Consider the following 15,822-nt stretch of genomic DNA (forward strand, 5'->3'; position numbering starts at 1 on the left):
AAATAATATTATATAAGTAAAATATAATATTTTGATTTTTTTTGCTGTTATTGAAAATATTATAATCTACTAAATATATGAAAATAAATAAAATATTTCAATATTACTAATTATAAACTATTTTTAGTCAATTTAACATATATCAGTATATGTTACTTAATTATTTTATGTAATCATCTGAGAAAATAGATAGATATATAAAAATATTTTTATTACTTTAATTTTTTTTGTATTATTTAAAATTATGTTTTAAAAGAAATAATATATCTTTTTCTAATATCAAAATATTTCTAAGAAAAAATAGATATAAAGAAAATATTTTATTACTTCAAAAGTATATTTTATGTTATTTAAATGGAGTGCTATTATTTTGTGAACTTTCCTTTTTAATGAAATAATATTATATATACATATATTTTCGTTTATATAAAAATATTTTTATTACTTTAATTTTTTTTGTATTATTTAAAATTATGTTTTAAAAGAAATAATATATCTTTTTCTAATATCAAAATATTTCTAAGAAAAAATAGATATAAAGAAAATATTTTATTACTTCAAAAGTATATTTTATGTTATTTAAATGGAGTGCTATTATTTTGTGAACTTTCCTTTTTAATGAAATAATATTATATATACATATATTTTCGTTTTAATTTTTTTTTTTAAACTTTATAAATGTTTCCTTTTTATTTTATGTCTATAAATGTAAGATTACTATTTTGTTAACTTTCTCCTTTTATGAAATCATATTATATATTCATATATTTTCGTTTTTCAATTCCTTTTTTTGACTTTATAAAATTTTCCTTTTATTATATGTATATGTTTTTGGAAAATTTTAAAAAGTAAACTAAATAATAAATAAATAATAGTATTTTAAATGTAAATTAATTTATTAAGGGTATCAATGTAAACAATTATCGTGAGAATTAAACATAGGAAACTGACTTTTCAAATAATATTATAGTGATCGATTAATGTATTTTAACTCCTCCAAGATTTGCCAGTCAAAAGACTTAATGGCAAATAACTTAAAGGGCTTGGCTCAATCAAAAATTAAAGAATCTACATTTACATGTGCACAAGTGACAAGAGTCGGTTCTTTTTCATGTCTGATATTTTAGTTTAACTTTTGGATCATTTCTATCTATACAATTCTATTTCGATGGTGTTAAGTCGAACATCTTTATCTAAAGATGTCATAAGCAAAATCAGATTGAATTTAATTCAAGATTCTGTTTTTAATATTTGTACTACTTTCTTCAACATTAAGAGTTATGTTAAACCGAAGCCATTCTGTACCGTTATCTAGCATTTTAAACAATTATCAGAATTCCTCGTTGTCTTAACATATAAAACGAGTACAAACACATAGTTCTTCGGTTTAGAATGGTCCTCTCATAAACCAAACCACATTTAGCCCAACAACAAATTCTGATTTAGTTTTGGGGAATCACATATCAGCAACAGACCAAAGGTACGCTTCACTTTCCGTTGCTTTTTTCTCACTTGTCTTCTTAAACCTGTCCTTCTCATGTCCTATATAACCCCCACAAAACAGATCAAATAAATAAGCTTCTAATGGATTCTTTTTATTTTATATGTGCAAAGGTAAAACACATAACAGAAAAAAACTTACCAGTACTGCGGTCAACTCCATCCCAATGTCTACCGGGTTTGATTCCATACCGATTAGGTGCAGCTTCTAATCCTCTTGTTATCCAGCTGTGCTTTGGGATACTTTGTGGTATTACAAATCCAGATTTTTTCATCTCCTCGTTGTCTCCAAGATCCATAAGAGGTGCCTCGTACTGCTTTTTCTGCGATATAGAGATCCGCTGATATGTTAGTTTTTTTTATTCAAAGGCGGGTCTTGGTCAGTGGTGAATTTTGTAGTAGGCAGAAGTACTATCAATACCTTCACCAAATGAGCCATTGGATCTCCCCATCTAACTCTTTCTTTCATCATTTGATCAAGCTCGGGATCATCCCTGAAATGACATGGATAAAACCGTTTGATTAACAACCAAGTGGATAGTAGCTCAACCTCAAGCTCATGAGAAAGAGACGATATAATACCTGGTCCGAGCAAATGGCTTATCCTTCTCAAGCTCAAGTTCCTGTAGTCTAGCTTCAGCATCACGCTTCTGAGCTAAACCTTGGCCCCATTCCAATTTGATCTCCTACAAAGAATTAGCCAATTATGTTGCCAACTGTTTCTCTCTCAGTTACTCAGATTCACTATTCATATTCTGTAAAACGTAGAGTTAACAGCAAACAGTACCTTTGGCTTCTCTATCACTTTCTTTTGCTTTGATTGAAGATATTCCTCCTTCGATATACGCTTCCCTGCAATATCAATAAATAACCATATGGGAGTGAGTCATGATATATTCATTCTCACCGAAAATTATAGGGACCTAAGAACCTATTCTCGGTCCTTACCTGTAATCTTGTCACGGAACACTGCTTCTGCATTCTGACCAGTTAGCTCGGAATCCATATTTTTAAACCTGCAAAATAGTTTAACTTGTCAAAATGGTTTCTTGTCAAGTCCCAAAGACGTAAAAAGACAAAATCCTAATAGAAAAAGGAATGGTTAAATCTGAAAGAAAAGTCTGCTTTAAAATTATTACCTCAGCTGTTCATCCTGCTTCTTCTTTCGATATTCACTTCCAATGTCTTTGCCACTAATTAGCCCAGTCTTCCGTTGCTCCTTGCTTGTTTGGGGAGGTGGTGATTCTCTGCGCGGTCTCCTTGGTGGAGAGCTATCAAAATTGGAACTCCTCGACACAGGTTTCCTTTGAGGCGAAAGATCCGAGTCTCGGGAACCCTTCACACTCACACTCCTGCGTGGTGGAGATAAATCAGAGTTGGAGCCAAGAGATTTTGAAGGCCTTCTACCAGGTTCAGGTGATGGAGAATGATATCGTCTTCTCCGTGGAGGAGAAAGATCATTGCTCCTTTTGTTAACATCTGAGACAAGTGAATCCTTTTTCCTGCGAGGGGGAGATAAATCACCGTCTAACTCAAGAGAATCTGAACGCTTTCTGCTTCTTTCAGGCGATACAGGATGAACACGTCTCTTCCGAGGAGGAGACAGATCTTCACCCAGACTTTTGGGGGCTGGATCTTCAGGTTCTGGTGAAGGAGAATCATTCCTGGCTCGTCTTTTGCGAGGTGGTGTCAAATCAGAATCCAAACTAACAGGCTTGGCATGTAGTCTGTTAGGTTCAGGGGAAGGTGTATAATGACGTTTTCTCCGACGTGGTGGTGACATGTCTGTTTCAGGAAGTGAACCCCTAGACCCACCAGGCTCAGGAGATGGAGAGTCGTTACGAGTCCTGTGTCTCCTTGGAGGAGAAATATCATCAGATCTTTGGGGGTCTGAAGATAAACTCACCCACCCACTCCCATCCTCAGCAATGGCATTTTGGGCACGCCTTGCCTTGATTTCCTCCAACCTCCTCATTCTCTTAACCTCAATGTCCTCGTCAACCACAGGCCTTTCCTCTTAGACAAAACAGAAAAAAAAAAAAACTTATTAGTGTCAACTGCTACTCTTTCAGGAAGGAAGTTAAGAAAGAGTTTTAAGGGCATTACCAGCTGAATAATTTTCATTATCTTCCTCGTGGGGATCAACCTGCTTCTGCCAAACGGGATCTTCATCCACAACTAAAACACCAGTGGGTTCAGGCTTGGAAGGCTTCTTCTTTTTCTTTTCTATAACCTCACTACTTTCATACTTCTTCAAGTAATCTTTCATAGATTTCACCCCTGTTCTTGAAGCAGCCATCTTCCAGAATTTAAAGCCTAGTAACCAGTAAAATAAACGTGGAAAATTAAGGTAAACATGGCATCTACAATACACATGAACAAAATTGAAAACTTTCAGTAAAATAAAAAGACTCAAGCAGGATTGGCAATGCGAATTCTTTATCATCTTCAAATAAACGAATGATAGAATAGCATTCAAAAGACAAATCAAGTATCAATCAAGCCCTAAATCACCATACTCTAGCAATAAGAATGGACTGAATCCAGAAGAAGAACCAAAAGCGATTAGTCTTATCCCCAGAACCTAAAACCGAAGCGATTCCAAAACCCGAGAAAGAGAACACATACCTGATCGGGAGGTTGACGCCGGAGATGACAGGTGAATAGACCAGAAGCCCAAAAGCCTACTCCGCGAGATCTTCTTCTTCCTCTTCTAGGGTTTTCAATCCCCCCAAAATTCACAAGAATGGCGAAACTGAAATTAAATCAGTTAAGAGGGGTGTTTCCGTAATTTACGAGCAACGAGAGGGGCTTTTCTGTCAATTAGAAACTGATGGGCTTGTCTTTAAAAAAAGGCCTTCATTGAAACTAATCATCGGCGAGAACATTTAGGGTTTTCCTCTTTGATCCCGCCGCCACTTTCGTCCCCCTCTATATAAATCGTCCACGATTCGCATCTCCTTGATGGCGATATCTTACAATGCATTAGCACAAACTCTACAGGGGAGGAGTACCTGCTTCTTCTTCGTCCCCAAAGCCTTGTGCATCAAGCAGAGAAGCAGATCCACTGTCGTATTCGCTTCTAATGACAAGAACATTATTGCTCTTCAATCTAAGGTAGTTTATTTATTTATTCTTTGTGAGAATGATAGTTGAACCAGACATTGTCAGGTGGCTACTCTCTCTTTAATACATGAGTAGTTACTGTTACATGTCGGGTAAAGAAAACAGAGAGAAGGAAAGATTTTTAAAGATGGTTTCCATCTCTAGGATCTGGGTTTCTCTTTTAAGATGCTCATCGTTTGCTTGGTCAACTTCATTTTGTGATGACTTGAGCTACATCTGTTCATCACATTTTATTATCTTCCCAAGTGACTTATGCTCAGTTAATACAATTGTTTCTTGTTTGTAAACTTTTTGATTTTGGCCAGAGATGGTCAGGTTCCTACTCTTTATCAAGTGAGTTGGAACTGTTACATCTCTGGTAAAGAAAACAGAGACAAGGAAAGCCCTTTTGATGGTTTCCATCTTTTGGTCTGAAATTCTCTCTAAAGGTGTACATCGTTTGCTTGGTCATCTGAATCTGTGATGGCATGGGCTACATCTGTCCCCCACAACTAAATAATCAATCTCCTGTTATATACTATAAGTGAGGGCTTACGTTGTTAGTTTATGTTTGATGCTGTATTTATCTTTCCTTGTATTTTGTTTTCTTGGGTTTAGGTAGATAATTTGTTGGACCGCATAAAATGGGATGAGAAAGGATTAGCTGTGGCTATTGCACAAAACGTTGACACTGGAGCAGTATTAATGCAAGGCTTTGCTAACCGAGAGGCTCTCTCCACAACCATCACTTCTCGTAAAGCTACATTCTTCAGTCGATCAAGATCTACCTTGTGGACTAAGGGAGAGACATCCAATAACTTCATCAACGTCCTCGATGTTTATATTGACTGTGATCGCGATTCGGTATGTTTGTCTGAGCCATTGTTATTAGAATCTGACTAACTCTTCGTAAAATGTTATATTTATTAACTTTAGTTGGCTTGTGATTACTCAGATAATTTACCTTGGAACACCTGATGGGCCTACTTGTCACACAGGGGCAGAGACTTGTTACTATACATCAGTTTTGGACCAGTTAATCGATGATGAGGTTTGCTTTATCTTTTCCTGTGACATGAGATGAATTCAAATCTGAAAAAAAGTTAAAACAACTTTCAATCGCACCACAGGCTTCAGGAGAGAAGCTAGCATCAACAACATTGTACTCGCTAGAATCAATCATTTCAAAGAGGAAGGAGGAATCAACAGTTCCTCAAGAAGGCAAACCGTCATGGACCCGGCGGTTATTGACCGATGATGCTCTGCTTTGCTCAAAGATCAGGTAATTTTGTCGGTTATATTCAATCAATTGTTACAACAGATCGTCGAGTTATGTATGAAGCTTATTGTGGTGTTTGTGATTCAGGGAAGAAGCAGACGAGTTATGCAGAACGCTTGAGGATAAGGAGGAAGTATCAAGAACAGCATCAGAGATGGCGGATGTGTTGTACCATGCGATGGTGCTTCTGTCTAAAAGGGATGTCAAGTTTGAAGATGTACTTGAAGTTCTTAGGAAACGCTTCTCTCAATCTGGGATCGAGGAGAAGCAAAGCCGTTCAAAGTGACCTTTTAAACTGTTGTATTTGCGAGAATTTTAACTATTCCACTGCTCTTATCATAGAGCTTTTTTTGTACATTGCAAAATCGGAAATAAATTGTATCGTGCTTTTGTACATTGCAAAATCGGAAATAAATTGTATCGTTTTATTTATGTAAACTCTTGCTCTGCTGTATCATGGAGCTTTGTTTAATAATCTTACATTGTTCAAAAAAAAAAGAAAGGTTTTTTATATTCGACCAAAAGATTTATTGATTACTATCTAAGCAAACATTGTTGTACAAGAAAACTTTGACATTGTTACATCCTTTTCTTTGGCATTTATTATCTTTAACTCATTATTATATCTAAATAAAAACTTTGGAGATCACAAATTTTATTACTTGCGTAAATCTTTGTAAGATCTATGTTATTATATTAATATAACACCAGAGTTCGGGCGTTTAGTTCTATAATTATATAAATCATTATTTTTCTATAGTTTTGTAGTATATATTTTTAACATTTACATGTATTAAATTTTTAAATTTTTAAATTTTTGTGTATGTGATATTATACACAAAAATTGTTATTATGAAGTAATTTTATTTATTTTATCTACCCGTAAATTGCATTAGTCGTTTATATATATATATAACTCATTATTATATCCAAATAAAAATTTTGAGATCAAACCAATTCTGCGGTTAGAATCACTAAGATTAGAATTCGTTTGGATCAAGCTACGAGGGATACTACTGTGTCTATTGAGCACATTCATGAGCCTCGTGGTGACTTCAACAAAGTCTATAAAGATGAAGATGAATACTAGAAGTTGAAAAGTAGAAATCGGTGGCTTAACCTCAGAGATCGTAATACTTCTTTTTATCATGGATTAACAAAGTGAAGAAAAGTAAAAATAAAAATAAAATATCTAAGATGAGAGATAGAAGTGGAGTCATTCATACTCAAGAGGAGACTATTGCTAAAGTTGCAGAGGAGTATTTTGTGAGTATGTTTCTAGTCTTCTCTTACCATTTCTCTTCATAACTGCTTGCCTAATATATAGCTAATGATTACGATGGATATGAATACAAAGCTGATTGCTCCAGTTACAGATATGAAAATCAAAGAAGCTTTGGATTCAATAGGAACTGATAGAGCTTCGGGCCCAGATGGATTCAGTGCACCGTTTTTTCAACAGTTTTGGGAATCTATTAGATCTGATGTGTGTAGTATGATCATGAGATTTTTTGAAACTGGAGTTATGGAAAATGGGATCAATCATACCAATATATGTCTAATCCCTAAGTTTCTAGAGGTGGCTTCAATGGGTGATTATCGACCTATTAGCCTGTGTACGATTGCTTATAAACTGATAAACTGATTTCTAAGGTGTTGGGGTTAAGACTTCAGAGATGCTTGGAAGTTGTTGTTATATCTGAATCTCAGGCTGCTTTTGTTCCTGGTAGACAATTTTTCTGATAATATTCTTGTGGCTCATGAATTGATAAGTGCTTTGAAGTCGAAAAAGGATTGCTCGGAACAGTACATGACTATCAAGACTGATATCACTAAAGCTTATGATCGTGTTGAATGGAGTTTTCTAGAGAATATCATGTATAAGTTGGGTTTCATCCGGTTTGTATATCTTGGATAATGTCTTGTGTAACTTCGGTGAACTATTCTGTATTAATTAATGGAACTCCATATGGTGAGTTTCAAGCCTTCAAGAGGAATAAGACAAGGATATACGTTATCTCCATATTTATTTCTTCTCTGTGCTGAAGCTCTTAGTCAAATGATTGATTGTGCTCAGGAAAGTAAAATGTTTTAAGGGATGAAGTTAGCAAGATATTGTCCTTGGGTTTTACATCTTTTATTTGCTGATGATTCTTTGTTCTTTTGCCGAGCAAACGAGCAGAATGCGTCTTGTATGGCTGATATATTGAATAATTATGAGAAATTTTCTGGTCAGAAATTAAATTTGGAGAAATCATCAATCATCTTTGGTATAAGAGTTGATCAGTAGAAGTGAGCCAGAATTCAGAATATTTTGAAGATTCATGTTATTGGTGGTGGGGGAAAGCATTTAGGACTACCAGAACAGTTTGGTAAAAGCAAAGTAAAAGATTTTGATGGAATGGTTAAGCATATCAAGACTTTAACTATTCAATGGCATAATCAATATCTCTCTCTGGCGGAAAAATAGGTTCTTATTAAGTCAGTCCTTCAGGCTAAGCCAGTGTTCTCTATGAATTGTTTTTTGAATCCAAAGACTACATGTGATGAAACTAATGCTATTATTTCTGAATTTTGGTTGGGTATATTTGAAATGTTTGTGTCTACCGAAGAAAGAAGGGGGCATAGGATTTCGGGACCTGTATAGCTTCAATAAAGCTTTGTTATCCAAGAAGGCTTGGAGGATATGGCAAAATCCTAATTCTCTTCTCAGTAGAATTTATAAAGTAAGATATCATCATTCGTCGACATTTTTAGAGTCTTCGAATCCTAAGAAAGCCTCTTGCGGCTGGAGGTCGATTCAAGTAGACAAAGATCTACTTCAAAAAGGCTTATGTTCAATGATAGGTGATGGTAAAGACACTAACGTCTGGTTGGATCATTGGTTACCGGCTCTTCCACCTAGATGTGTAATACAAGTTTCATATAATTCGAATATGAAGGTGGAAGAATTTATTGATAAGGAAACTTACACTTGGGATATCTTGAAGTTGGAACAGTTTTTGCAACCGCAAGATATTGGTCATGTTTTGAAGATCAGGTTATTTAAGTTCGCTCTAGCTGATAGACTGATTTGGCCGTTCACCAAAGATATGCAGTATACGGTTAAGTCAGGATACTGGACAACAACTCACTACTACCATGATGGGGAGGACATACAACAACTTGAGGGTTCACTAGATATAAAACTAGATATTTGGAAGCTCAATATCTTACCAAAGATTAAACAGTTCATATAGATCGTGTTGTTTCATAAGCCCTTCCAACCTATGCAAGATTATATTCGAGAGGGATTCACCTTGATCCTACTTGCCAAAGATGTTATGAATCTATCAATTATTTATTGTTCTTATGTCCACATGCGTCTGCAATTTGGAGAAGCTCGGGGATCCATAGTAATCATGTTTTTTTATCGGATTGGAAGATAATATAAGAACCCTCTTGGGAGTGATGAATTCTATGCCAGAGTATGAGGCAAATAAACTGCTGGTATTTTGGGTTCTTTGGCTGATCTGAAAATCTAGGAATGAATTTATCTTTTCAAAAAGAAATGTTCATCCAATTGAAGATGTTAGAGGTGCGATGGATGTTAATATTCAATGGCATAAGAATGTCATGTATTCTAAACGGTGTAATGGAGTACAATAGGTTAGATCACCGAAATGGGAGCCTCCCCCTAGTGGGTGGGTAAAGTGTAACTTTGATTATAGTTCGGGTACTCAAGATGGTGGAGCTGGAATAGCTTGGTTAATGCGTGATGAAAAAGGAAGTTTTCTGGGAACATGATGTACTCGAGTGGAAAAAATGTATTCATCACTTGAAGGTGAAGTTATTAGTTTTCTTTTCGCGCTTCAACGGGTTTGGATTAGAGGATGGAGAAGAGTATGGTTTGAAGGAGATAACCAAGAATTGTGTAATCTAATTAATCAAGTTAAGAACCATGTGGAACTGGGGAATTTGCTTTGTGATATTCGTTATTGGATGACTTTGCTACCGGAAAGTTCGTTGGATCATGTTAACAGAGAGAAAAATCAAACGGTAGATATTTTGGCTAAAAAGGCAGTGATCATCAAAAAAAATTGTTTGAATTTTATAATATTCTTTCTGTATGGTTGATTCAATTTCTTTATATACCGTTTACAATTTAGTTTTTGATAAAGTTACGTGGTTACAAAAACAAAAAAAAACTTTGGAAATCACAAATTTTGTTACTTGCGTAAATCTTCGTAACATATGAATTTTAATAAAACATGCTTGTTGTTTAAAAAAACAATTAATAAAACATGTATTGTTGCTTAGCTATGACAAAGACCAAAGGTTGCTTCTGCTTTCTTTGTTCATAACTTCGGAATACATACTAACAATATCAAATAAAAAAAACAATATCAGAGATAAAAGATAGTATAAAATAGGGCAATTGTCAATAATAGCACCTTTGAAGTTCATGTCTCAAAAATAGCACTAGAAGGAGAAAGTCACAAAAATGACATTCATTAAAGGGTAAAATATCCTTAATACCCTTGGTTTAAAATTAAATAAACAAACAAAAATAAATAAAAATAAATAAAATAAAAATAAAATAAATAAAAAAAAGATTTTTTTTTTATATAGTTTCAGATTATATGTTTTCAGATTCGAAATTTTTATAATTTTTTTTATAATTTTTTTTTTCAAATTTTCTTTTTATAATTTAAAAATACTTTTTGAAACTGTTTTTAAAATTTTTATTTTTTATTTTAGTATATTTTTTTTATAAAATTTTAAACCCTAATTCCAAAACCCCACCCCTTAACTCTAAACCCTAAGGTTTGAATTAATTAACCCAAGGGGTATAAGTGTATATTTACCTCTTTAATGAAACCTATTTTTGTGACTTTGAGCCTTGAGTGCTACTTTGAAAACATAAACTTGGTTTAGTGCTATTCTAGTTTTTTTCTCTATAAAATATGTAAAGCTTTGAAAATGTTTATGAACCGGAAAATTAGTTTTTCCGATGTTATATTGTTACGTGTGTGAACGGGATTGCGTAACTAACAATGAACTGCATTGCCTTTTGTATTGGGTTTGACAGACAGTTCAACAATGAAACAAACTATAACTAAAAATATAATATGTATATATACCCGATAAATTTAACATAAGCCAAAAAAGGAAAAATGTTTATAGCTATTATATCTTTGTTTTAAAGAACCAGATCTCTAACACCTCAAAAGAGTATACATCCCATGAGATTGATGAGAACTAAGATTAATCCAACATCTTCGGTTTAAACTTTGGTATAGTGCCTCATCAAGAGGTTTGGTTAGACGAAAACCAAAGCTTTTTCTGGCAAACCAGAATCTTCTCGCTTTCCACGGCATACTCAGTCTCCTCTCTCCGACAATTCCACCTCGTCCCCTTGGCCAACATCGTGATTGCGTCCATGAAATAACTCGATTCTCGCATTATTACATATCCACCCGGTCTCAATATCCGGTCCATCTCCAGCAAAACGTACTTCATCTCACACCTGTTTCACATTACCACACGGTTCACATACACATAAATACCAGAACCTGTGCGAAACCAATCTTAAATTCAATTTAACCGGTGCTGAATTTTGATAAACCAAACCGTTCCGGTCCGTCCAAACCATAAAATTAAACTAAAAATCAAAATTAATCGTAAAGTTGTTGAATTGGTTTTAATTTCATATACCGGAACTAAAATTTGAATTTGAGCCCAACCAAGAAAATTGGAACGGAAAACAAATGTATATCCAATTTAAAATTGAAACCTAAACCATACCAAACCGGGATCTAAAACGTACCTGTGGCTCTCAAGTGTAAAAAGGCTGTCAAGGTGAAGAAGATCATATGTTCTTGGATACGTCGAGAAAGCTTCGCACCTACAGTTTCAGTTCCAGGTTAACATCCTTCACATACACATAACAAAAACAGAGAAAAGATTCTATTACCAGTCGTGGTAGGTTCCAATGAGACCACGATCAAAGACAACAGGAAGCGTATTGGCGCTGTAGGACGAGACAACGTTCATGACCCAAACAGGATCCTTGACAAGAGCAGCAGCGAAGCCTCCATAAACAGTGTTCATATCCATAACATTCCTTATCTTATCTGTCCCAAGAGCCGGTAACACTTTCTTGTAATGCTTAACCCTGTTCTTCCACTTACCATCATCGTGTTTCAAACCACTAGCGCTCCCTCCATGAACATCAGAGATCCTCTCCGGCGCTACGTTCAATCTCTCGGGCCATTTCGGTATCGACCCGAGTCCAGAGTTCTTGACTTTAGCGGTCGGTGCAACCACGCAGGGACGGAGGGGAGTGTACCAAGCGGAGTCAGGTTCAATGCTGTCGTCACATTTTGGAGGGTAAGCTTCCATGTTCTTTGCGATCTTGTCGTAACAAGATTTGTCTGAGAGTTTCTGCCACACGGCTATGTCGTCTTTTTGTGCGTACTTTTTGAAGCACATGGAGGTTAGAAGTGACTGGAGCTTGTTGTAGTCTGATTTCTGATCTTCCATGGTTGTGTTCCATCCGCGCCACCGTCTGTTGTAGTTCACTGGTGGACCTGAGAGAACCCAGAAACCTCCAGGTCGGACTATCCGGTGAATCTCAAGCAAATAGATCCCACCTGCAACATCATACAATCATTCAGATGTTTGAGATTAAATGAAATAATAAACCAATTACAATCGATTGACAGTGTGTTCAATCCAGATTAACCAAATCGATCCAAACCAAACCAAAATACTGATCTAAAAATGTTAATACGGTTTAAATGGATTCATTTTCTATATCCAAAAAAAACCAAAACCGAACAAGAAAACCGATCTAAAACCTGAATCTGAACCAAACCATTCATAACAAATTAAGTTTTATCTTGGATATGAATATTTTTATAAGCCGAAAAATATATCACAATGTAATATAAACCATGAAGCAGAAGCTTACCAAACTCAGTCCAGGGAATGAGACATCTAGAGCAATGAGCCATATCAAAAGAATTTGAAGGGAAGGGGAGACGCTGCGTAGAGATAACACCGAGAATAGCAGGGATCCCACGTTCAAGAGCAAACTGAACCTGAGCTTCATGGTTATCTCTAGGAGCCAGAGAGATTGTTAGTATCCCACGGTCCAATAGATCACCTCCCCAGCTCGCTACCTACATAACAAAAACCAACTCAAAAACTTTATAAACCGGAACCGGTTAGAGAAACTTGAGTTAGTTGAAAAGAAAGAAAGAAAGAGAGAGACTAACCCCACAGCCAGTGTCAATGGCGGTTCTGACTGTACCGTCTTTCATCTCGGGAATCAGATCTTGCATCTCATCAACGTAGTGACTAACTCCACGTGGAAACATGGTACCACCACCAGGGAAATGGAACTTGTCACCTTCTTTCTTGAGCCAATGCTGGTTTGATTTCTGCTTGTTGATCCAATCATAAGGCACGTTCTTGTACCAACACTGGTCTCTGCTCTTCGGCCATCTTATAGGCGGTTTGTACCCGTCTGGTGGTGGGATCAAACACTCGTTCTTCTCGTAAACTGGAGGACAGTGACGCTCCAAGAAACTTAGGCGGTGTACACCGTACCTCTTCCATCTCTGAGAACAAGGAAACACCACAACAAAAACAGTTCAGTCTTACGCAACAGAGTAAGAGTAGGTTTTTATTTGTGTACCTTTGGATCGGTGCAGGGCGTGTAATCTTGCAACTCTGAACTGCATTCAGGGAAAGAGACGGATTTGATTTGAAGAGGCGAAACTGTTGGTTTCATAGGGGAAGCTACAGCCTTTGTAGTGGTGCTTGTGACGTCGTTGGCTTCGATCTTGACTCTCTCAGAGCAAAACATACCACCGAGGTAAAAGGAGAAACCGCACAAAGCGATGAACAGAACTGTGAGTGATAAGATCCTAGAAGAACCCTTTTCGGGTTGCGAAGATTGCTTCCCGTTCTTCATCATTCTATAGAAACCAAAAAAGTAAGGAATCAGATCAACCAAACTTCTTATTATCGTTACAGTTCACTATGAAATATACAAAAATGACTTTGGTATGTCTTGATCAGGAATAAATATGAATCTTTAGTCAATAAATAGTATGAATGAGATTCAGATTTAGAAGATGAGATCTGGAAGAGACACTTTTTTCCAACACAGTGCAACTTCTGTCGCATTTTCACATGTCCTAAAAGATGGGTCCCCAATATTAAAGGCACCCCTAAAGCATCACACTAGGTCAAAAGAAGTTTAAATTGGAAGACATCAGAGGCGACTACTCATTTGTTTTAACGCTTAAAATAACCCTTAAAAATATGTACAGTTGAGGGTTCTACAGCTCTATATTTATCATCTATCCATAGATCGAAACTTTACAGCAGAATAATTTTCAATTTAAGAAACTTTGGGAGGAAAAAGGGTTATGAACAAAATACATTGAAAGATGAGATCTTTAGATGGGCTTAGTAGTTAGTGCACATCAACAGAAACAAACGGAAACAAGTATGACTTGATCAATGAGTACAGCTCACCAAAATGGATCTGACGCGTACACAAAAGAAAAACAGAGGAATATGAACAGAACATAAAGAAAAGAACTAAGGATTTACTTACTTAGAATGTTTTTGTTTTGAGATGAGAAGATTTTAAGTAAGAGATTGGGATAAGAAGTGAGGACTCCTCTCTCCGCAGATCTCTCAATCTTTCACTCTCCAAGTCTGTGTGTTTTATCAGACAAGAAGTGAAGCTAACAGATAGATAGAGAAAGCTTTTTATATAAAAGTATCTCTTCTTTTATTTTCGTCTTCCTCGTTGGTTCATTCGCCGCTTTCCCTCCTCCCCATCACCTCCTCCTCTCTTTCACTAGATTTTCAGTTCTCTTTCTTTAGTATTTTTCTAATTTTGTAGTATTTGATATTTATAAAATTTATTTTACGACAGAGGTATAAAGGATTTCCTTTTTTTATAATTTAGACAAATGGCTGTCATTTCTTCTTTTTCTGTTTTTCTTTTGCTAGGCTTTTTTTTTTAAAGGAATTTAAAAGTTAAAATATACTTTAAAGCTCTAAACCCATGATAATTTGAGAAAAACACATGAATATTTGAGAATCTAATCTATTAAAATCGAAGTACAAATTAAGAATAACCCTTAAACTTGCACAATATTTACAGTTTAATGCCACTGAAATAATTAAATGAAGTTACTTTTAAATATTTTTTGTCTTTTTCAAAATTAATAGTAATACTTACTCCTAATTCTATGCTTTCCATATCTTTTTAAAAATTAATAAAACATTTTCTAAATTAAATTTACAATCAATTCAATATAAATCTTTTAACTTATCTATATCATATTAATATTATAAACATTCATAAATATCAATAATATACACAAAATATTTATATAACAATATAAGTTACATTTTGTCTCATTATCCTCCATAATTCACGTCGCTCTTCTTTTTTCTGAACAAATTCTTTTTTCTTACCAATATAAATATATTACATGCACCATTATAATTATTTACAAACTTACCATGTATGTAAAATAATTTATTAGACATTCTCATAAAATTTTGATCCACAAAAAAACAAAATAAAACATTTGTATAGATGCAAGGATCATATTCTAAAAATAGTGGTAATACAATTGACGGTTACAAGATAAAATAAAATTAAAAAATATAAACTATAAAATTATTATGCTTATGAATGTTATTAAATAATTATTTAATACATGTAAAATTTTAAAAATACATATTATCACTTAGACAAAATGAATATTTATTTACAAAAATAAAAGCAAAAATCTGCAAAGTCGTAGTTTAAATGTACACAAATTTAAATCCATTTATATTTTTTTATCAGTCACATCAAATTTATATTTTCATTTTATTTTCAATCTTAATTTGTATATGTTCCAAATTTCATATAAGTT

At 34.7% G+C, this 15,822-nt stretch overlaps 3 protein-coding genes across 7 annotated transcripts; 1 reads left to right on the plus strand and 2 right to left on the minus strand.

Annotated features, from left to right (window-relative positions):
- Positions 1–1,302: 1,302 nt before the first annotated feature.
- Positions 1,303–4,316, minus strand: LOC103868925 (BUD13 homolog). Its single transcript, XM_009146977.3, has 9 exons — positions 4,129–4,316; positions 3,607–3,816; positions 2,640–3,516; positions 2,449–2,516; positions 2,288–2,352; positions 2,083–2,186; positions 1,922–1,994; positions 1,643–1,823; positions 1,303–1,542 (listed from the first exon to the last, which is right to left on the minus strand). Exons 2-9 carry the CDS (start codon positions 3,797–3,799, stop codon positions 1,457–1,459), a joined length of 1,647 nt encoding a protein of 548 aa, XP_009145225.1. The 5' UTR covers positions 3,800–3,816; positions 4,129–4,316; the 3' UTR covers positions 1,303–1,456.
- A 43-nt stretch (positions 4,317–4,359) lies between these two features.
- On the plus strand, positions 4,360–6,338 carry LOC103868926 (histidine biosynthesis bifunctional protein hisIE, chloroplastic). 2 transcript variants are annotated; one of them, XM_009146978.3, is made up of 5 exons: positions 4,360–4,617; positions 5,224–5,469; positions 5,561–5,656; positions 5,736–5,887; positions 5,972–6,338. In XM_009146978.3, exons 1-5 carry the CDS (start codon positions 4,465–4,467, stop codon positions 6,168–6,170), a joined length of 846 nt encoding a protein of 281 aa, XP_009145226.1. In that variant the 5' UTR covers positions 4,360–4,464; the 3' UTR covers positions 6,171–6,338. The 2 variants fall into 2 exon arrangements, with proteins under 2 accessions (XP_009145226.1, XP_033147293.1); XM_033291402.1 differs by lacking the exon at positions 4,360–4,617 and adding an exon at positions 4,706–5,149.
- A 4,629-nt stretch (positions 6,339–10,967) lies between these two features.
- Positions 10,968–14,802, minus strand: LOC103868927 (probable methyltransferase PMT20). Of its 4 annotated transcripts, none has more exons than XM_033291379.1 (7): positions 14,499–14,796; positions 13,569–13,851; positions 13,147–13,491; positions 12,840–13,050; positions 11,841–12,519; positions 11,694–11,771; positions 10,968–11,393 (listed from the first exon to the last, which is right to left on the minus strand). In XM_033291379.1, the coding sequence occupies exons 2-7, from the start codon at positions 13,848–13,850 to the stop codon at positions 11,174–11,176; spliced, it is 1,815 nt and encodes a 604-aa protein (XP_033147270.1). In that variant the 5' UTR covers position 13,851; positions 14,499–14,796; the 3' UTR covers positions 10,968–11,173. The 4 variants fall into 4 exon arrangements, with proteins under 4 accessions (XP_033147270.1, XP_033147271.1, XP_009145227.2 ...); XM_033291380.1 differs by lacking the exon at positions 14,499–14,796 and adding an exon at positions 13,975–14,087; XM_009146979.3 differs by lacking the exon at positions 14,499–14,796 and adding an exon at positions 13,936–14,049.
- Between the last annotated feature and the right edge of the window lie 1,020 nt (positions 14,803–15,822).

This window comes from Brassica rapa, chromosome A05 (assembly GCF_000309985.2).
Source record: "Brassica rapa cultivar Chiifu-401-42 chromosome A05, CAAS_Brap_v3.01, whole genome shotgun sequence".
Classification (NCBI taxonomy): Eukaryota; Viridiplantae; Streptophyta; class Magnoliopsida; order Brassicales; family Brassicaceae; genus Brassica; species Brassica rapa.

What these genes read in the sequence shown, in the direction of transcription:
- LOC103868926 (XM_009146978.3), top strand. Translation starts at nt 4,465, where the DNA reads ATGGCGATATCTTACAATGCATTAGCACAAACTCTACAGGGGAGGAGT. An exon ending in TTATTGCTCTTCAATCTAAG is followed by an intron (nt 4,618 to 5,223) that starts GTAGTTTATTTA and finishes TCTTGGGTTTAG; the next exon opens with GTAGATAATTTGTTGGACCG. An exon ending in TTGACTGTGATCGCGATTCG is followed by an intron (nt 5,470 to 5,560) that starts GTATGTTTGTCT and finishes GTGATTACTCAG; the next exon opens with ATAATTTACCTTGGAACACC.
- LOC103868925 (XM_009146977.3), bottom strand. Translation starts at nt 3,799, where the DNA reads ATGGCTGCTTCAAGAACAGGGGTGAAATCTATGAAAGATTACTTGAAG. An exon ending in AAGCCATTTGCTCGGACCAG is followed by an intron (nt 1,995 to 2,082) that starts GTATTATATCGT and finishes ATGTCATTTCAG; the next exon opens with GGATGATCCCGAGCTTGATC. An exon ending in TGGAGTTGACCGCAGTACTG is followed by an intron (nt 1,543 to 1,642) that starts GTAAGTTTTTTT and finishes GGGGTTATATAG; the next exon opens with GACATGAGAAGGACAGGTTT.
- LOC103868927 (XM_033291379.1), bottom strand. Translation starts at nt 13,850, where the DNA reads ATGATGAAGAACGGGAAGCAATCTTCGCAACCCGAAAAGGGTTCTTCT. An exon ending in CATTCCCTGGACTGAGTTTG is followed by an intron (nt 12,520 to 12,839) that starts GTAAGCTTCTGC and finishes ATGATGTTGCAG; the next exon opens with GTGGGATCTATTTGCTTGAG. An exon ending in TTTACACTTGAGAGCCACAG is followed by an intron (nt 11,394 to 11,693) that starts GTACGTTTTAGA and finishes AATGTGAAACAG; the next exon opens with GTGTGAGATGAAGTACGTTT.